The 23,366-nt window shown below is 31.7% G+C and overlaps 2 protein-coding genes across 2 annotated transcripts; both read left to right on the forward strand.

Annotated features, from left to right (window-relative positions):
- Positions 1-814: 814 nt before the first annotated feature.
- Positions 815-16,694, forward strand: LOC139484348 (golgin subfamily A member 6-like protein 26). The gene is made up of 5 exons (XM_071268089.1): positions 815-968; positions 1,837-2,100; positions 14,724-14,978; positions 15,308-15,574; positions 16,200-16,694. The coding sequence occupies exons 1-5, from the start codon at positions 884-886 to the stop codon at positions 16,427-16,429; spliced, it is 1,101 nt and encodes a 366-aa protein (XP_071124190.1). The 5' UTR covers positions 815-883; the 3' UTR covers positions 16,430-16,694.
- A 3,055-nt stretch (positions 16,695-19,749) lies between these two features.
- LOC139484358 (toll-like receptor 3) lies at positions 19,750-22,995 on the forward strand. The gene has a single exon (XM_071268099.1). It carries the CDS (start codon positions 20,306-20,308, stop codon positions 22,808-22,810), a length of 2,505 nt encoding a protein of 834 aa, XP_071124200.1. The 5' UTR covers positions 19,750-20,305; the 3' UTR covers positions 22,811-22,995.
- Positions 22,996-23,366: the final 371 nt, after the last annotated feature.

Below are 23,366 nucleotides of genomic sequence, written 5' to 3' on the forward strand. Positions count from 1 at the left end.
GTAAATTTACAATCGCAGAATAATGTAAACATGAAACAATGGTAGATAAAATATTTCTTTTAGGTCAACAGATATTTATCTGTTGTTAATTTCATTATGTTGTTATGTAGAACACATGTTTAATTAACATTCATATGGAATTATCATTTTTTTTTCTTACAAATAATGATGTATTCGAAGTTGTTGTACCAATCATGCATATATATATACTTTAAGTTAGTCCTGTGTTTTTCTATCAACAGTAAATGAACCTTATTTTAGTAATTTATTTTTTGGTGAATCCTCTTGAATCTTCTGAAATTGATTGGTAAGTGTTATATACATAAACACAAAAACTAGTTAAATCAACACCCGATTAGCATCCGTTAATTTTATCAGAAATCTTAGTACATTTTTCACACCTTCCTACAGTAGTTACACTTTGTTTATAAATATTGACCCTTGAAAAATATGTCACATATGTAATACCTGTAAGTTGTGAATCATAAAAATATGCAAGTGACACACTTGTAACATAAGTGTCTTTTTGACATATAGTCCCATATTATGAACTTTTGATATTATTGTCGGAAAGATTAGATCACGAAATGGACAACATCTGACATCAATTGAAGTGACGTGGTTATTGCTAATCAGAAATTGTACATACTAATGAGTTTGATTTATTTATCTTTTCTTTATAATAACCCCTTACTTGATGCGTTTTTCCTCATCCTTCCCAAATATTTTGTTTAGGGATTAGTTGACTAAGAAATTAAATCTTGGTCAGATGATGTAGCTCCATGAAGTGTGTCAAGAGTTTTGTGGTTACTAATATGTATATAAAGTCGCAAACATAAGCTAAGGTCACCTCAGTTTTCTTTTGTCTTTAATAAGCTACAATATGAAAAACGTGTTTGTTATTTTTGTCGTCGTCCTGGTAGCTACAGCCGCTGCTAAAAAGGGATGGAAACTCCGACAGCGACAACGTAAGTCTAAAGTTTAACAAGCATTTTATTACTTTGAGTGTAAGCATTAAATTTTCAACTACTTTTACAAGCATTTAAATTAGTTTAACAACTATTCAAATTATTATAACTAGCATTTCTATTATTTAATAAGCATTTTTATTAGTTTATCAAGGATTTCAATTAGTTTAACAAGTATTCAAATTACTATAACTAGCATTTTTATAAGTTTAACAAGCATTTTAATTACCAAAATTACTACATAGTGCACCAGATGGTCAGTCCAGGGAAATAAGCAAGACTGTCTTTCATAAAAAATTGTAAAATAACTCAAAATCAAAAGCAGCTGACCTTGAAAATATATAAAATAAAATACTATCAATAAAGAAAATATTCTGATTTGATTTTACAAATGAACAATAAAATAGCACGTTATAAATTTGTAGCGTCCGGGGCGCTTTTCAGTTTTAACGCTCAAACCAAAGGCTTATAAAACACGAATACACCAGACGCTGTATGACTAAAATGGGGAATACAAAACATTGTTTCTTGTATCTTAAGTCAACATTGCTGGAGGGATTGAGGATATGTGTTTCTTAATAGTTTCGAAATTATTCATTAACGGAAAATTCCAGAAAAGTAGGTTATATATTATGTCAGTACTGAAAAACTCCAATAAGAACTCTTTCGATGCCGAAAAAAGAAAATATGTAGTTAAATGTATGTTATATCCGTTTTTTGCCTGATATATTAAGATCTTGTTAGAATTATTATAAAGGATAAACATTGAACATATAATGTGTCAAAATATTAGTAATTGAACAAAATAGGACTTGTTTACTTAAAGTTTTTATTTGAAACCTTGAAAATGAATAAACCAACTTTTCAGAATGCAAATATGATAAAAGTGCATGGAGTGACTGTGACACGAAAACAAATACCGTCAGCCGAGTTCTGACTCTAAAATCCGGCAAGGAAGGATGCCAACAGACACAGAACCAAACCATAACATGTGATAGGTTTGAAAGACTACAAGCATGGAAAATAAAAAAGGCGGAAAATAGAAGAGAATTGCAGGAAAAGAAACATCAAAGAAAAGAACGACAACAAGAGATGAAAGAGAATAAACAGCTTGTGAAAGAGCAACTTAAAAGTAAGAAAATATATGAGAATGATTGAAAAATATTGTCTTACACATAAAATATTGTTATTTACTAATATAATCAGAATTTTTGTCGATTTTGATGCAGGTTGTGATTGCTTAAACAATCGCTTCCTAATAAATTAAGCTTTAAAATTCATTTCGGTAAGAGTACCGTCCGTGTACATTTACGCCAAACATTTTTCATTTTAAAATGAAAAATAAATTTTCAAATTGCTCTTCAAATCTTAAAGGTAGTTGGTTTGAAAAATGTAACAAAAACCTATAGAAATCACTTTCGAAAAACCATTTTCTCTATGAGATTTGAAATTTGTTATTTTCATGAAATTATATTTTTGATTTAACGAAGATATTGAAACAAATAACAATAACTTTCTGTTAAAAATGATTTTATTTTGTCAAAAGTTTAAAATTATTAAAACATTTATATTTGCTTGCTTTAGAAAACAAAACATATTTCAATCTCATTCTTAAAAGCAAATATTGAAAATACTGACCTTTAGCATTTTTCAATTTAGTTTACAATATTGACAAATGGAAAATGATCTAACGTGGAGTATTTTTCAATTTGACTTACAATATTGAAAAATGAAAAATGCTCAAGCGTGGAGCATTTTTCAATTTGTCTTCAAATATTGAAAAATGAAAAATGCTCCAACGTGGAGCATTTTTCAATTTGACGTTTAATATTGAAAAATGAAAAATGCTCCAATTTTTCAATTTTCATTTTACTGTGCAATATTCAAATTTGAAAAATGTTCATTATTTAAATGTCTAATAATGGGAACGAAATGTAATTTGTTTCAATGTAGGCGTTTTAAATGTTTAAATTGTTGTCCCTTTTTATTAAATGTTTTACTATTTCCGTTTTTTTTTGTCTTGTTTTAAGCGCAATATGTCTTGAAGATCTTTTTAAGGTGTGTTTGTGTGTGTGTGTGTGTGTGTGAACTATGTGTGGTATCAACAAATTCCGAACAAGAATGGTACACTGACAAGTACGATAATGACCACAAAGAATTATTCTTTCTTTTTATCTATATACAATGTATATAGCTGTCATTGTAGCTACGTGTTTATATCTATCTTTCGATCTATCAATCTGTCATTCATTGTATATATCTTGCTATCTGTCTATCTATCTGACTTTTGTTTTTCTTTGTCTTTTCTTTCCGTAAGTCGTTTTTATTCTGAAAATGGAATTACTAGGCGATGCGGAGTAGACGAAGTTGCATTGGACCATATCGTGGCTGAATGTGTCAAACATGTTAGAAAAGAAGAGAAAATATTAGAATATTAGATATTGTCCATGTCAGTTTCTGTACATGCTCAAGGAGCAGGGTTCGCGATTCGAAAGGGATGGGGAGGGATGGGTGTAGATGTTGAATTATTCTGATCACTGTGCTAGTATATGTTTTCAATTTTGTATTTTTCTACATTGTACAGCGTTTCCTAATTTTGAATCTGTTTAATACAAACTTGTTTTTCCCAACTGATATTCACAATTTCATTCGCAGAATTTCAAATAAGCAATCATCTTATAAAAGAAAATATGAAATTAACTTGCATGCATGTATGTGTGGTAAATGTATATTTCGAAGAATGAAAGACTTCTTATATTTGCTTTTACCGAAAACAAAATGTAGCAAAGAATATATAATAATTATGTGAATAGTATTTCAACAAACATGAAACAGTTCCCCCGAGGTTCTGTATTATGTACATTCTATTATCATGTCTTTAATATGATTTTACATCTTCAATATGTGAAAGCAAAACGAGTATTATAGGACAAATATGTCGACACAAAAAAGGGGTCTCAGTCAGTGACAATCTTCTTTTGAAATACAAAAAGGAAAAAATAACAGATCGACACAGATCGACACAAATGATCGAATTTCAAACCGTATGCATCATGTACATGGAACAAATACTAGTAGTTACATTTATCAAGCAAAGGAATCAACGTGTGTGAAGCTAGAGTTGGTAAAGTATTAGCGACAGTTAACCCTCGCTACCATCATTTACGACAGCAGCAGTGGTTGATTCAGAATTTTTCATAAGGGGTGGCACTGACTGACCTTAAGGGGGTCCAGTCATGCTTTGGCGATTTCCTATATAATCAACCAAATTTTCCCCACAAAAGGGTGGGGGAACCAACGGAAATACATAGTGTTTCAACTTCTGCAATGATGACAGCGTATAATGCACATGGTCGACGCTTCCACAAAGCCAAAGTAAGGGACAACATCAAAAGTTCAATGTAGGATAATAAAAAAATACTTAATTTACATAGTTTTTTCACTGATTCCTTATTCTTAACTTAATTTGTGAAATATTGATTATAAAAAACGGACATATGTAAAATCGATTTTGGATAAACAAAACTCGCAGCAATTTCACACCCCTCCCCCTCTATCAGAAACATCGAGCACGCTTGTATCTGTACTATATGTTTAGCATTTTTTATAACTTGTTTCTTTGTTTGTATACGCCCGTCTAAAACGGGACATATTATGATATACCGTTGTCGGTCCGTCGTCCACACTTCGGACAATTAATAAAAAACGCTTCCACCAACTTTTATGGAACTTTATCGAATTGTTTATATCTATTGACGTAAGATCCCTTTCGATTTTTATAAAATTCAAATTTTTCGTTTCCATGTTATGACTTTTTTTCCTTAAAAAGGGGGGAGTTTTCCAGTTTTCGGAGACTAATTCTAAAATGCTGCCATCAACTTATGAGACTTTGGTGAATTGTTTAAATCTATTGACGTATGCTCTGATTTTTATAAATTTCAGATTTTACGTTTCCGTGTCATGAATTTTTATGCTTAAAAAAGGGGGGATTTTCCAGTTTTCGGACAATCATTCATAAACACTTAAACAAAATTTTATGACAGTTTAGTGAACTGTTTAAATATGTTGACTTAAGCTACCTTTCAATTTTTTTTTAAATTTCAGATTTTACTTTTTTTTTTTTTAGTTATGAATTTTTATATTGAAAAAAGGGGATTTTTTCCAGTTTTTTGGACAATAACTCAAACACGCTTTTACCAACTTTTATGAAACATTTACATTTTTGGAGTTATGGAGTTTTTATTCATAAAAAAATGAGGCTTTTTTCCAGTTTTTCGGATAATAAATCACAAATGCTTTCAGCATTAAATGATTAGACTATGGTGACTAGTTAATATATCTAATAATTAAACTAAGTACCCTTTTGATTTTTATATAATTTCTGATTTGATGTTGTACAGTTTTGGGGATTTTTTCTTCTGACAAAATGTCGGAAATGGTCAAGGAAATTTTGCATGACGAAATTGAAGAAATGGTGGTAGACACAAAAGAGAGTACTGACAGTATAACATGGAAAGACGGAACAAGAATTGTGGAGCTTTTAAGTCTGGCACTGAATAACTGCAAAAACGCTGCACGGCCCAGCGGAATCTGCTCGGCGTAGAGAATGAAATATTTCAAGGAATTGGGATCTATCTTACTATTCGTTGCTTAAACTGTAACATGCTGGAAAACAAAATTCGGAACAAAACGACCTGCAATAGCTAATTATGAGTATTGGTAGCTGCTTAACGTACAGCGGCAAATATTTTTTGCACATTTATGACATCCAAATGTTATTTTAATGAAACTTAAAGAAATGAGAAAACGTATGAACCCGTAATTAATGAGAAAAAATTAACAAAATCTATGGCGCGTAGGGTAGCCGAATCTGGTCTGGTGTTGAAATCCATACACAAAAGTCATTACTACGGCGTGTTGTACAGCTGTGCAATATTTTTCATGACGAGAACAGTTATTTTCATTTATTGATAATGAATTCGAAGTAAATAATACTATCTTGAATTCTTTTCTTGTTTAGCATTGGCAGCCTCCAAATTTTACGGAGAATTGTCATTGTAAGGCCAAATTTAACATACTATCAATGAAATAACAAAACCGACTGCATGCGCGAGACCCTCATTGGTGGACAAGGTCGTATAACACCTCTATTCGCAAATAGAATAATAAGTAAAGAGAGTGTCTCATCCTATTCTGGACTTAAAATTGGTACATAAAAAAGCCGATTTTAATTGATATTTTAAAAACATATAATATTATATGTGTATGAAGAAAAACTGTCAATAAAAATCCGTTAAAAAGATTTCAAAAAATATATTGGTGTCGTTTTTGGTTTGAATTTAAGCAAAATATTACCAATAGATGCAGCATTGTCACACGTTAGTTTGTTTAATTGGTTGTACATGTATTCTTTTTGTATATGAAACTGGATGTAATAGACCAAAACAAGAAAACGCCTTGTACATGTATTCTTATTTGTATAAGCATGTCCCTATTGTACATTTTGTACTTCAATGTATTGAGAGATAAAAATTGAAGTATCGGCAAATGTACACTAACTGCAGACAGACAGATCAGAAAGTGTACACACGTTAAAACTCGTCGTATAGTTAGACGATCAGACAGACGAACAAAGTGTTTTCAATATAGCTCTTCTTCTAGACAAACAAGTATGCAAATATTCATACGTATACGCCGTAAAAAAATGTTATGTAACTTATCTATTGATAAAGACATCATTCAATATCATTCTCTTATACCGGCTGCAGTACTTCCTATGAAATATTATATTACAACTTCATTTTCGGTCGATTGATGCAATAATGGCATGAGTTAAATTGCACAAAACAGCTCTTATTATAAAACAAGAAGTACTGCTCATAATTTAAATTTGAAAGATAATTATCTTTTGAGTGTAAAAAAAAATAAAATCAAAGTACGTCGGGACCTTTTAAAGTTGACGATACGGTATCGGTTTTGTCATTGTTGACGGTTATATGGTATGATCGCCTCACTTAATTTATAGTTGGTTCACATTTTGTCATGTCAATAATGTTGTCTATCATCCTACAGTACATCAAGCAATTTAGAACTAATGTCGGACGGAGATGTACCTTTATACTTCTAGCAGATCTACATCTGACAAAGCAATCTGCTAGAATCCTTCATTTATATTAAGTATCAACGCTCTGAAAAACACCTGCATAAACTTGACAGCAAACTCGTGTACGGTGGGAATGATTACACGACGTTGTTGCGATTAAAACTTAATTTAACGTAATTTAGCGCCATACTGACAGACGTCGTAAAAAATAAAGATGTATGGCTTTTATTGAAAAAACAAGCACATGGACCCCAATTGTTTTCTTTTGCAATCAATCAAGTACTGTTTCAAGAACACTCCACCAAAATTTCAGGAAAAAAACAACGATCAAATTTTTTCTGCACTTCCGAAAAGACGCAAAAGTATGGTCAATTCTTTATTTCGGATATAGCAATCTAAATCCGGAACATGATGATTTGGTTTAACCTTAAACTTGTTTCAGTACATTTGTATGTTGATGTCATGGATCAAGGGAATATTTTACAAAAACCCGGTTAAGTTAATATGACTTTTCGTTCAAAAGTATTGTTACTTTCTTTAAAAGTCATAATTTATTAAATTTCAGGGATTTTCTTCCAAATATGCAAATTTCGAACCAAATTATCTCTAAAAGTAGGTCATGAAGGTACTTTTTTCTTTGCATATTTAAAAAGTACACATTGAAATTGACCTTCTATCAAAATTTTAAGAAAAAATCAACGAGGGATCTCTACTGTATCGTATGCCCTTAAAGCATAAAGACAAGAGGAGTACCATGCGCTTACAGCGGAGCTCTTTATTTATTTATTTGAAAAGTCTTTTCAAAAGAGGGACGAAAGATACCAAAGGGACAGTAAAACTCATAAATCTAAAATAAACTGACAACGCCATGGCTAAAAATGAAGAAAACAAACAAACAAACAAACAAACAAACAATAGTACACATGGCACAACATAGAAAACTAAAGAATAAACAACACGAACCCCACCAAAAACTAGGGTTGATCTCAGGTGCTTCGAACGGGTAAGCAGATCCTACTTCACATGTGGCTACCGTCGTGTTGCCAATGTGATAACAAATCCGGTAAATAGTCTAATTCGGTAGGTCACATTCATGAAAGGGAAGGGGATTGTAGTTACGACGTAAGGAACATATCTGATATCATTTGCGAAACGATTCAACTGTTTTTATAATATGCTTTTTATCACTGTTCAATGTTAAGGGGATGGTTGTGCACATAAAACGAGTTTAATCACTAAGAGTCCTATATATGCGCCGTAAAACTAATTTTTCTCGAATGAATTGAATTGTTTTTAAATTTTTCTTTTTGGATCTCTTATAGATTGTTGTGCGGTAATGGTTTTCATCAATGTTGAAGACTGTACTATGAATTATACTTGTTCACTTCATCATCATTTAATGTCTGGTGGAAAAAATTGTTTCTCTCGCAATCATACCACATCTTTTTTTTGTGAAATTATGAATAAAACAAAGTTTATCACTAGTATTCGTCAGTTTAGTTACAGAGCATTCCATTCACGAATTGAGTAAATGAATAAATGGAGAGCGCAGCGTTATTTATTTTCATGTGCCATACATGCTATACATGTATGAATTTTTATAAATGTACATGTATCAATTGGTGATGTTTTTTGTACTTGCTACCTGGGAAACTAAGAAAAAATAAGATAGCACAGTTTCTTCGGTATTGATTATGTTTATTGATTACGTTACGACCAATAACAATAATAACAACAGTTGAAATTACTGAACAATAAGTGATATATATTTCACGATTATTAAAAAATGTATTCTGACACGATGAAAGCAGGAAACGTACGGTATCAACAATTCAAGACAAGAACCAGTTGCTCATTTTGATCAGTAGGAAAGGTAGAGAAACAAGGAGCATGTTTTATGCCCAAGTCACACTAGACCACTATTGCACATCCCGTAGGTGAGGTCCCGGTACGAGCAGGATGAAAGTTTGGATTTTCATTGTTTTCACGATGCTACTACGATCCCGCTACGGGTCACGTTCTCATCACGCCTATTCTGAGTCTTCAATACGATAATCACGATTTATTACGTTAATCACGTTTTCATAACGACAATACATGCACGATTTATTCGATTGCAACACGATCTTAACACACCTTTTCTGCGATTATAGACCGCTCTTACATCGACCGGTCTAAGTCCTTTCCACTTTCAAAACGTAATCTGACTACGCTCTCGTCATTATCATCAACATCATATTGCATATACATACTGTTTATAAATACTGTTCCCTTTAATTCTTCTAATTGTCATTTAAAATACGTAGAATTCTCGCAAACAACACAGACATACCACCAAAATATACCAGAACTAGTGGGCGTGATGGTAGAGATAGAGATAGAATCAGAGGAGCCTCTGATACGAATTCTGATCCAGTAGACATATATGCATGTCAGATCAACCAATCCAACCTGAGTCACAACGCGATGCTGATCCATCGAGATCAAATGACGATATGTTATTGAACAATAGAGGAAATGATATAGATGTGTCAAACATGGTTGTGCTTATCAAACCTTGACCAACGTTAAGTTTTTGATATTTGGTCTTTTTTTCTAACACTATATGCAATATGTAATCTTTGTTTGGTGTATGGAAATATTTAATGATGTGCATGTCAGTCTGACAGGTTTTATTTGGCCTTGACCTCATTTTCACTGTTCATTGCACAGTATTCAGTTTTTTAGTTTTGTTCTGATTTTCTTAAACTATATGAAATAGGTTAACTTTACTTGCTGTATGGAATTGTAAGTTGTACACTTCTGCCTGCCATGGTTCAGATACTTGACCTTAGTTTCGTGGTTCATGTGTTTAGTTTTCTCGGTTAAGTCTGTTTCTTAGAAACTATTAGCATGGGTCATTTATACTTAGTGATTTATTGTAAGGTGTACATGTATTTCTTGTTTTGTTTATATGACCTTGTCCTAATTTTCTTTGACCATGTTAAGTTTATGTGATAGTTGTAGTAAAGCTTTATATTTAGGACTATCAACATAGAGGGTGGGCAGGACCTTTTTCAGGACGTCAGGATCGGGTGGTTTTAAGCTTGTGATTTCGGGATTAACCCTTTCGGGACCCGGGATTTTTTTTTTCATTCAGGACCTCGGGATTTCATGTTTTTAAGTCCAGGATTTTGGATCAACATAATATCAATGATTAGTAAAGAAGGCGAGACATTTCAGCGTGTGCACTCTTTTCGTAATTTGAGAAATTTTAAATAATTTGAACATTTATCGAAATTGCCTCTTTGTTAATACTATTATATTTTTTGTAGCTCGTCCGCTCCCCTTTTATATTCGTTATGTAAACAGAAAGTCACAACTGTTCTGTTGTTTTACAGGGATCACGAAACTTTTATGCTGATCCATATCAGGCTGATAATTCTGAGCATACAATCCATCTTGATCAAAATGAATTATGCAAGTAGCCCCAGAAGTGGGATATAGAGAGGGCTGCTATTGAGGTTACAAAAAGGGATGGTCGGATATAGGATTATTAAAATGTGGGTAATGAAATCAAGGGGACACCAAAGGTGGGATCTGGAGAACAAACAAAAAAGATGAATTTAGGAAAAGGCGCACACCGAGTCACTCCAACCTCATTCACGTGAATGAAATGAAATCCCATCTGTAATGTCAGAATAAGATTTTAGTGTTGTTTACTTTTTTTTAGGGAGAGGACGGGCGGGCATCATAGGAAGATCTCCCATCTCTGACTCAAAATATGGATAATTTTATGTCAAGGGTTTTATGATTCTCCCTGACAGCTTCAGACATAATAATTTTGTATCTTCTATTTTTTTAAATAGACAATCCAATTGAGAAATAATGAATGGAAATGGGGAATGTGTCAAAGAGATAATAACCCGACCATATATATAGAACAGACAACAGCAGAAGGTCACCAATAGGTTTTTAATGCAGCGAGAAACTGCCGCACCCAGAGGCGTCCTTCAGCTTGACCCTAAACAAATATATATATACATGTACTAGTTCAGTGATAATGGACGCCATACTAAACAAATTAAAAACTAAAAACCTAATTTAAAAATAATACAAGACTAACAGAGGCCAGAGGCTCCTGACTTGGAACAGGCGCAAAATAAGTGGGGTTAAACATGTTTATGAGATTTCAACCCTCCCCTGATACCTCTGACCAATGTAGATAAGTAAACGCATAACCATACACCCAGTAAAATTCTGTCTAAAAGAAGTCCGAGTCCGATGTCAGAAGAGGTAAAAAAGAAAATAAACAAAATGATAATAACACATAAATAACAACAGACTACTAGAAGTTACTGACATGTCTGTTGAACAGGTTTTTTTTTTGTCTTCTATAATGTTCCTTGTTGTCGTTAGTTGATGTGATTCATAAGTGTTTCTCGTTCTGTATTTAGATTATATCGTTGTTTTTCCCGCTTGAATCGTTTTAAACTAGTCATTTTGGGAACAATTTATAGCTTATTGTTTTATGTGAACCATGACTCTGTGTTGAAGACCGTACTTTGACCTATAAAGGTTTTTATTTTAAAAATTGTGACTTAGAAGGCAAAGTGTCTCATTGGCACTCATACCACATCTTCTTATATCTAGAGAAATGTAAACTAACTTCACATTTGAAGTTAATTTTTAGCTAAAATGCCACCGCACATTCATTCCAAATAAAAGAAAATCTGTCTCAAAATGAACAAACTTTAAGTAATCAGCAATATCAGTCTTGACAACATCAAACATATTTTGACTATAAATTGACACAAAATGTACCAAATAAACCATACTATAAAAATAAAAGACCACAGGAACAATTATACACCTACATTTTCAAAACTTGTCTCCAAAAGACAGTCGTATCTAATTCCACCGAGCACTGACTCAAATGTCTGCTTCATTCCTGATTAGTTTTCCCAAAATAATGTATTTCAGTAAAAAACAGAAAAATCGCTGTAAAATTCAACATCAACCTCGCGGGACCAACACTTAGCATTAGTAATTCTGATTGAGATTCGGAGATGTAAACCACAGCTTGTTCTAGTTGTAAACAGAGACGACGGATGCCAAATGTTAAAGCACTATTGGTATTAAAATAGCTAAGTAATACTAACCCCCCAAAAAAAAACAGTGAACAAATTATTTAATTCATTTTATCTACTTAAGAAAGGGAGCATTCAATGACTTCCAAAATGAGCTGTATTTAGAAGGAAAATGGCATATTAATCAACCTTATACAGAGAGACTGGGAACAGAACAGCTTTCCTAGGTGTTGTTTTTATCTTTACATATTTTCTAGGTTGTCAACGAGGGTATCACCAAATCCGTAGCAATTGTATGAAAGTACGAAATCTTATTTTACAATATTTTTCATTTACTATTTATTGATGAATAGCTCTCAGCTTTGGTGAAGCTATTCTGTCGTTGAGGGTTTTATAGGGCATATTGTAATTCCTTTCCGCTATGCTAAATCCTTTAATGGCAATCACTGAACCGTGTTGTTACGAGCAGGGTTTTATATGCCTTGATATGTGCGTGTCCGTATTGCTCAGATGTTATCTTAAATGTATATTAACTTTTTAAAGAAGTTTACAAATGTTTTGCAACGGTGCAAATACTAAACTTTGGAGTAAAAATAAATATCTCTATCAATGAATTAAACAAACCAATATCCATTTGATTTAACAGATATAACGAGAATATGTAGTTAACCTGAATGTGAATAACAAAATAGGGAAATATAAAGTTAAGGGTTTTAAGCAAGGGAAATAACAATAATTTTTTGCATAATAATCCTACGACACATCACAAAATTTTGCTGGTGCGTTGTTGTTCTCCTATCTTTTCGGGGTAAGGTAAAAAATGTGTATACACGGGTTCACACATACACATATGTGTATTATATTTAAAGCATAAAAACAAAACTTTGATTAAACAAATTGAAAATCCTCAACACAAAAAAAAAACATTTTCATTTTTGAGAAAAAAAAATTAAAGATGAAAATGCAACATTTTTCATTTTTCAATATTTCAAAGCAAATTGAAAAATGCTCCACATTGGAGCATTTTTCATTTTTCAATTTTTAAAGGCAAATTGAAAAATGCTCCACGTTGGAGCATTTTCCATTTTTTGATTTTTGAAGGTAAATTGAAAAATGCTCCACGTTGGAGCATTTTTCATTTTTCAATTTTTAAAGGCAAATTGAAAAATGCTCCACGTTTTAGCATTTTTCATTTTTCAATATTTGATGGCAAATTGAAAAATGCTTAAGGTTAGCAATTTCAATATTTTGTCTTTAAGAAGGAGATTGAAATTTGTTTCTTTTCTAAAACAATCAAATTCAAATGTTTTAATTAATTCAAACTGTTGATAAGATGAAATCTTTTTAAGACAAACTTATCATTACTTTTAATATTATCCTCGTGAAATTAAATAATGTAATCTCATGAAAATAACAAATTTCAATTCTCATAACGAAAATGATTTTTCAGAAGTGACTTCAACAGATGTTTGTTACATTTATCAAACCAATTAATTTTAAAATTTGTAGGGTATTTTCAAAATCTATTTGTTCAGCTTAAAATGAAAAATGTTTGGCGTAAATATACACGGTCTGAGTACGTATCGTATTTATAGACAGACAAATTTAGAATATATTGTAAAAATGAGTAATTAAAAATATTTATGTATTTTTTTTCAAGTCATCTTATCTTTAGATAACCCAATTTCTACTTAATTGAAGCCAATAAAAAATATATAACTGTATATCAAACAACATAAGTAATACAGATTTTATTCTTCTAACTATATATCCCTCTTAAGTTTAAAACGATTCTCTGATACTAAGAATATAATTGAACGATTTTTTTTATCTTTATAATTATCTAAATCGGTATGTACATGTATTAAATAAAACTTCGTTATTCAAAAACGTACCATCAAACGCTACTTCTAGGATCAGTCTAGTCAGTTCTAAATGGGATATATTTTTCTTTAAATTTGGGCAAGGTTTTCCATGATTTTGGGAACAAAATTTGAGGTAAAAATAGGGGGACACCGACTTCGTTTTGTCACTATAGCAATCTCAATTTCGTGTTTTATGAAAAAATCTCGCCCTTCATTTCGGTAGACCTACGTCTCAGAATCTTCTACCTACTGAATAAAAGATAATTTCTTCTTGGCCTGAAAAAAGAATTAAACTTTTGCCACTGGCTGACAAACAAAAAACAACCAATCATATTGAAATAAACAGCATAGCATATAAATGATGATTGTTTCCTGTATACGATACAGTTGTCTATTGTATAAATAAATTCTGTTTGATAAAAGGATTTGTCTCTCTTTGATCAGTTTATAGGTCAATAAAAAAGTGGTGCAAAAAATATTTCTGATTTTGGATTTTCTGGATTTACATTAATCAGGGATGTTCACTCAAAACTTAACATTGTTAGAGCGGTGATGAATGAGAACAATCGGGAACCTTTAGATATCAGTATTTTATTTCTGTAAACGAATGAATGTTTTGTTTGGTTTGCATTCGAATTGGTCCATGCATGGAGTCAATATACGTGATTTATTAATTTGTAGTATCTTTAATAATATTGCGATCATGTTTTTTATAAAGGATGTCGTTATGAACACAGTGATTGGAGTGAGTGCGATCAAGCAACAAATACAGTAACCCGAAATTTTACTTTGAGTGAAGGCGAACAGGGTTGTGAACAATCACACACTATCACCATAACTTGTGACAAACTAAATAGAATACAGGCATGGAAAGCAAAGAAAAGGGACCGTAAACAGAAAAGAATAGACGAAAAATTGCAAATGAAGCAAGAGAGAAAAGAGAAAAGAAAGCTTGAAAAAGAACAGAGACTAAGTATGTATTGATTTTTAAATTTAATTTACTACTGTTGTTTATTCGGTATTATCTATCTATGATGGTATACAACCAGCTTTTTTATCAAACAAATAATTAAAGTTAAAATGTACTTGGAAATGTCATATTCGGTCAGGAGCGTACCAGATTAAATTAATTTGATGAGCGCATGGAAAGTACACCCTTTTTGCCAGTTTTACTTGTTTTTTTATATTTGTTGTTTGTTTTTTTAACACAAATATATACTATTATGCTCAAACATTGATATTCAAACTTCTTTGTAAAATATGTTAATTCTTTGTATTTATTCTCATCACAATTTATTTCAGAATGCAAATATGACAAGGAAGACTGGAGTGAATGTGATAACACAACAAACACAGTAACCCGAGTTATGACATTAAGGGATGGAGAAGAAGAAGAATGCGAACCAATAATAAATGTCATCATTTCATGTTCAAAGTTTGAGCGTATTCAACAGTGGAAAGCAAGAAAAATGGAGCGCAAGAACGAAAAGAAGGAGAATAAAATGTTTATTAGAGAACAGAAAAATATGTGGAAAGAAAATAAAAAGATAGTGAAGGAACAGCGTAGACGTAAGTAAATAAATGAAACGAACCAAACAATTAAACAACAACATAACAAAATTATAATTACAAAAAGGTGAAACTTTCAGTAACAATTAAGATCTCGTAAACAAAAACATTAACGGATTCCTGGATTACAAAATACACATGCTAATGATTGAAAGGTTAATTTTATAGACTGTACAATGAAATCAATGCAATTTAGCGAACAAGATACGTCTACAGATCAAAAACAGTCTTTTACAGTGGAAAGATGTCTATACAATATGTCAAGCTCTTAATCACCTCCTTGTTTACAATATGATGTTTTAGTCATGTCTGGTTATTCGTTCAAGTAAATAGAATACTTTTTAATTTAAAAAAAAGTATTTTGAAATCAACCTTGCTTGCTTAAAGGGTATCCCATTTAATTGATTAACCGTGTTGTTATAATTCACGAACAAAAACTTCTCATACCGAATTTAAAAGATTTCAGAATAATTCTTAATCAACAACACTTTCTCTTATTTTTTGGTTTCCGTTGCATACACGGATCGACTCTACATATTCAAAGACAGGGCTTAAAGAACTGCCTGTGTATATTTTTATATTATATTTTATGAATATAGGTTTATATTGACATGTTTATTTTCAGTCGGATGCAATTTTGATGTAACCTTTAGTGAATGTGATCCTACAACCAACATGGTTACAAAATCGTACATACCAACAACAGATGATGATGATTCATGTGAAAACAGGTCATTTGAATATTCATGTGATTTGCATGAAAGATTAATGGAAAAGAAGAGAAAACGTCAAGACAAAAGAGTCAACAGAAAAATAAATAGGAAGGAATTTAGACAGCAGAGGCTTCTTATCTAAACCAAAGACTTTAGAACAATGATCAAGAAGAAATCCACTTTTCATCATGTACAATGTATTAAGACTGAGAAAAAAGTTAGTTCAACCCTGCGTCAAATTGTTTTCTATACATATGAAAGTGACAGAGAACATGTGACTTGGTAGTTTGGTGGTTTACTAATATCAATTGTGAAAATAGGCTGATATTGAAATCTAGATAATTTGCAATCTAAATATAATACATTTTTTAAACTAAACTTCTTTTAATAAATATTGTACAAGTCTTCTTTGACTGTTATTTTTCTATCGCAGTCTTTGGAATCATACGCAATACTTGTGTTGCTGAAGTCTTGTATTAGAAGTTGATGATGGGATTTCCGGATCTTGTTTTATGGTAGGCTTTTTATTTTTGTTAAATCGACCATCGATATATACATAAGTCCTTTCTACCTTGAACTCGCACATAATTCGAAATAAGATACTTTAAAAGATGATACAATTTTAATGAATCAACAATTGCATGATATTATTGAAAACAACGAGTGCCTACCAGATCTCCTAGATTATATACTTATATAACAGCTGCTACAAATATTATAAAATCAATAAATAAGAAAATTGAAAAAGAAATGTATTATTTATCATAACTTTCATATTCTTTTCACATATTTTCTTGTAAAAGATACCAATAGATATTTTCTACTTTTGTAACCCAAAGGTTTAATATAAGTTAAAAGACCAAAACAAAATACCTCATGGACCACTAACACAAATGTGGATCATATATCTGATATTACACAACATATTTTCACGGTCTATGATGTTTCGGTTTTGTTTTGTTTCCTTGTATTATTTCTTCTAAATCGCTTTATGAGATTTAAACATTTAAACTACTGTTGCTAAAATTATTTTTTTAGATACTAGTATGATAGACTGGTCTGTTATGTTACAACTTCCTGATAATGACTATACACTGAATGTGGATTCGCATTACGGGTGATACATGCAGGCCCGGAAACACTTGCGCACCCGGTTTTAGTTCATGCGGTTCCCTCATTTTTTTGTGTGTTTACCTTCATTTGTATCTTTTTGTTTGGTTTATAAGATTTGAACACCGGTTAACAACTGTGGCCTCGAAATGATCTCTAAGCAGTAACATCATTGATGTTAAGAAATTTGCTTCTTTCCAAAAGATTTTACCTAAGTCGCTTCCTAGAGGCAAGATTAGTTTTATTTAACTAATAGACATAGAGAGAAAAATCCATGCTGAAGCGATTACCTGGATCAACCTTCAACGCCCAAAACCGAATATAGTATGAAAAGCCAAGGATGTATAAGAAACGAAACATTTGAAGAGCAATATGAACAGAATGGTCATAAACAATAGCCAAATCCATCTAAAGCTTAATGAGGGAGTTGAAACCTTTATAATTTCTTAATCTATTAACGGACAATTTAAGAAAGATTTGCTTTAAATCATGTCAGTGCCGAAGTTCTGACTTCCTAGCTGATGATACTCTTGGGACTTATAGTCTACCAGCAGCGGTAGAGACATTCCGAATATTGTGTCCGTATCAGCAGGCCAAAGACTATTCTTCTACAAATTTGTTCAAGAGGCATGTAAAGTAAGGTCAGAGTGAATAGATTACTCGGTCAATCAGAAATTAAATTCAAACAAAACTCTGTCTGCGAAACATCACACATCAATGTCTAACATTTTTGGTTTACTTGTTATAGCGATTAACAATAATATTCCTAATTTTTAATCGGTTTTTAACAGGCATTAGTTACGCGAAATAGAAAAGAAATTAAAACGATATTTTTTTCAATCATCAATGAAAGTATAATAGTGAAATAATATATCGCTTTTAACGACCAGGTTGTTTCAATTTTGTCAAAATAAGCTAAGTTACATCGATGATGAATTATTCAGTTGCAAGTGAATAATTCGACCTCATTGAATCCGGATTCATATGACCTGCATTTCACCCTTTAGCTAGAGCTGAAATACGCATTAATTAGGTGTGTTCAGTTATTAAAAGGAAAATAATGTCAACATTCAAAGTGAAACAAGGGTAAACCATTTGATTGACTGATTCGATTCACAAAAACTCATTCTTATACAGGTAAAAACAATGATAAATATATGTTTAGACCAAGAAATCCTATTGCACGAGTTCGCTTTCTATTTATATCTATATTTTTGTTTAAATCTGGTTATATGACCGTCATCGGTCTTCGGAGGTCACCGCGATAGTTAATAAGATAGCGTCTAGACTAAAATACACACGAAATGCCGATGCATATTATCGAGCCTATGCATTTAAATTGTTTAATTTAGACTTGTTATAATTTAGATATACGTGTGTTACAAAATCAAATATGCGAATCAGAGTCAAATCGATGAAAATGAATTTGACAGATTATGCCCTTTTAATGTTAAAATAAGTTCTACATGAGATGGCATAGTGGTTGTTGATTGACAGAGGCCGATCATTGTGATATTTTATGCGTTCCAAATTTTCTTCTATTACGGTCGCCTTGTGTTCAATAAAGGTTTTAGTTAACATTGTTACATTTAAATGAGTATACAGTACAAACGCATAGGAAAAGAACAAATGTAATCAGTCAATCTAATTTGACCGAGAGTAATAAACATTGATAATCATTGCCATATATAAAGAAAACAACAGTATGATGTAAAATCATAATTGTTATAATATCCAACAACAACCACTAGACAAAGACAAATGCAAAGGGAAAACGTATACCGAAAACAATCGAACTTTCAGGCAAATTTTAAAAGGGAAGGTCTATAAAAACTGGCAAAGCAAATAGAAATGTGTTTTTATTGCTATTATTCATCCATAAATCATGGAGGTTTTGTACATAGAACAAAAGGCGACATATCGACGCAAGTAAAACACGGTCCATTGCACCGTTCATGTAATTATATCTATTATATATAATTTTCCCGTGTTTCGGGGTTTTATGGAATTTTGTATGCATTAAAAATCCATTGAATTACATCTCAATATGAAAAAAATCCTTTATGATGAAATATTATCATTAGATGCAATAACAAAAACACGGTATGATGTAAAATTTAAAGAATGCTTTTACAAGTATTTTCAAAGATCTTTTGCAAACATTTTAATTGATTGTATAACTGAAAATGTATCAATGTCTCAAATACCATTCCCCTTTTTCCAGTTCTTAGATACTTCCTGTTTTCCTTAACTCATTATTGTGATATTGTATAACAAATCAAATCTAATTGCACCTCTTGACTCCAAACGGATGATACGAGTTATTTTTAATTGGCAAAAGGTCAACACCTCTATATATATTTCCGCATTTATCATTTGAAAATATTATTTCTTAACATTAGTAAAAAAATATAAATATGCTGATGCCATTTAAACTCTGGATAAACTTGTTTGCACCTGATCAGCACCTTTTATGAGGCTAATGAGAAGGGAACTCTGTTGATAAACCGGATTCGTTGAGGTCATATACAAAGCAAAGAAAATGTGTATCGTAGGACTGCGTCAGGTTTTGATAAAATTTTTTATATTGGTTATTGAATATAGCAATACTATTTGCCAACACTGAAAAGCTCCACATATGCTTAAATGAAACAAATACATTTTTTTTTAAATTGTGTGAATTAGAAAATCTGAATATTGTCATACTTCATTTTATGATAGTTTTAACTTCCTTGAGGCAACAGTTGTACCGTTTTACCTAAATATAGCGTTATTTTCATCACCATGAAGTTAAACAGGAAACTTTTGAACTTTTGATAATTTATATATTGTATCATCATCCAGTTGAATATCGTATTCAGTGTTGGATTAAACTTGTGCACATTAAAGTAGACTTTTTGGGGAGAACATGGTGTCTTTTATTTTTTATATGACAACATATTTTTTTGCATATGTTTCTTGCCATCCATGTTTGATTCAAGACAACAGAGGAGATTGTTCTTCACGAGGGCTTATAAAAGTTCCACAGGATTTACCTCGGAATCTTACTACACTTGACTTAAAACGAAATTTGATAGGTACATTATCACATGGCGATTTTCAATTTTATGGAAGATTGATAATATTGATTTTAGATAAGAACAAGATTTCCGTTCTGCAATCAGATTCTTTTAAAGGACTAAAACATTTGAAACATTTGTCAATGGCTGACAATTTGCTTGATCTTAATACATCATATGTCTCTGAAATATTCGGACCTCTGAAATCACTAGATAGGCTTTACATTTCAAGAAATATGCAAGTAGGAACAGATTTGCCAGTTTATTATCCCTTTTTCGGATATTGTCGTAAACTTACAATTCTAGAAATGGATCTTGCTCGAAAGCCAGTGTGGAATAAATGTGGATTATCAAAACTGAAACAGCTACGAACTCTATCTTTTAACTTCTGCTTTTTAGATAAAATGACAAATAGGACCTTCGCTTTTATGCCACCATCAATAGAAAATGTTTACTTCGCTGGCTGTAAAGTTCGTGAGTTGGCTGAACTAAACTTTCTTAAACCTTTTCATTCGTTGAAGATTCTTCGCCTATTCCATGTTTGCATAGACATTGAGTCAGCACTGAAGATCGTATATCCTTTTATTAAAATGGAAGAGTTAAACTTTACAGAAGTCAATCCTGGCTATTGTGACGGACTTATTAGAGCTCCTTATGCAGTTATAATAACTCCTGAAATGACAAAATACTTGCGAAAAGTATGTTTAAGAAAATTAATTTTGATAAGAAATGGTATTGTAGATTTCAAGCCAAATTCTTTACTTTCTTACAATCATCCTGAATGTTTTGTTACAATCATTTTTTCTGGAGACCGATTTTCAATGACAAATGGATTTAAAACATTGGAACTGACGAAGTTCATACTGCAGTTATCAAGTCTTATAACTTTCAATTATTCCGGGATTCTCAGTATTTCAACTGACGAAATGAATTCAGGTTTAACGGACGATACGGAAAATGCAGAAAATCTGAATCATTTGGTCGCAAATGATAGGAAATCGGGTGTTCAGATAACGTTCCCGTTCCCTCAATCACTGCAAGTACTTGTTTTGTCGAAATTTGCTGGAGTTCAAGGAACTACTCCACACACAATATACTTATCAAATATAAGCTATTTGCGAGTTCTAGATTTATCCTATTTCAAGATGAAGTATTTTCCAAATATTGTGTTCAATGGAACAAACTACTTGGAATATGTTGATCTTTCAGGTATCGACTCAACTCTGTACTCAGGAAGGAAGAATATTCCTTTGTTTAAGGAATCAAAGACTTTGATATTAAAACATTCAAGGCTTGATTTGACACTTAGCAGAAGTAAGAAAATATTTAGTCTTGTGCCAACAGTAAAAAGATTGGATATATCATATAATCACTTATGGTTTCTGCCAATTGACGCATTCAACTCGAACAAACACTTACGAAATCTTGATATGGGATTCAACTTATTTTCTGAAGTACCAATAGCGTTGCACACATTGCCAAACCTTGAAGTTCTTATTCTAAAACATAATAATCTTCAAACCATCAATAAGACGTTTCAGCAATTTTTCGATGTGAGAAATGAGCGAATTGGGGCTTCATTCCAACTGAAACTTTCTGGAAATGTTTTTAGATGTAGTTGTGAGAATTCTGACTTCGTGTTATGGATTTCCAAAACAAGGATAAAACTTGATAAACCTGCGAGAAACTATACGTGCCAGTTAGAAAATGGAACATATACTAATACAAAAACAGCGGCAGAAAATTTCCATGAATTGTATGGTCATTGTGCAAATGAAATGTGGCTCCGAGTAGGTATATGTTTACTTGTGATATTTATTACATTTACAACTCCTATTGCAGTCATAGTTAATTTCAGGTGGCGAATAGCATATTGGGTATATCGGGTTTTTAAAAGAGTTGTTGAGAATGATTTAAGGTCTAAATTCAAATACGATATTTACTTGTCATATTCAGATGATTGCTTCGATTGGGTTAAAGAAATGTTAATACCGAAAATTGAGAACACATGGAATATGAAAATGTGTATAGAGGATCGGGATATTTTGGCTGGAATTATCCGATCTGATGCCATTTCACAGTCTATTCATGAAAGTAAAAATATAGTATTTGTCATTTCCAAATCATTCACCGAAAAAACATGGGGAAAGTTTGAGATTCAAAGAGCCAAGTATGAAAAGTACACTGGACATTTGCAGCGTATTATTGTCATTACAAGAAACGTCCAAGTAGAAAACTTCCCAATCGAACTCGATTGTATTCTCGATGATGTCTTTCTTGTGAATTGGTCAGACCAGGAAATTGAAAATGGATGGGACAAGTTGAGAATGGCGTTGTTTTCCGACTATAGTTAACTTCAACAGTTTTACTGCAGATATAAAACAGGTTAATCTATCTGTAGTTTTATAAGACTGATGCCTTGCAGTACAGCTGATTTAAAAAGGACTGCAAAAAGGATCGAAATGCATTTTGGTTTATAAAAAAAACTTATTGGGCTGTTCAATGAAGCATTGGATTAACAATACCTTCAAGCAATGATTATCAATTGGTTTTTTTTCTCACTTTTTAAACAATCGTGCAATTTCCCCTTCACCTTTAGATAAATTTAAATGCAGTCGTCGAGTTACCTTATATAAATTGAAAATAGGGATATGTAGAAATCAAAATGATCGGGAATTTAAATATAGTACACGATAATATTTATGTACAAACATTTCAAAAATGTATTCGAATTTGATTTTTACATAGAAGAAAATATACAAGCAAACTATTTAGTTACCAATACAACACTGCCATCAGATCTTTGGATAGTGCTTTTAATTTATTTTTGTTTTTTATTAATATTGATATCGATCAGTTAAATACAATCATATAACAAATAATGGTATACAAAAAATACATGATTGTTTA

This window comes from Mytilus edulis, chromosome 1, assembly GCF_963676685.1.
Source record: "Mytilus edulis chromosome 1, xbMytEdul2.2, whole genome shotgun sequence".
Taxonomy (NCBI): Eukaryota; Metazoa; Mollusca; class Bivalvia; order Mytilida; family Mytilidae; genus Mytilus; species Mytilus edulis.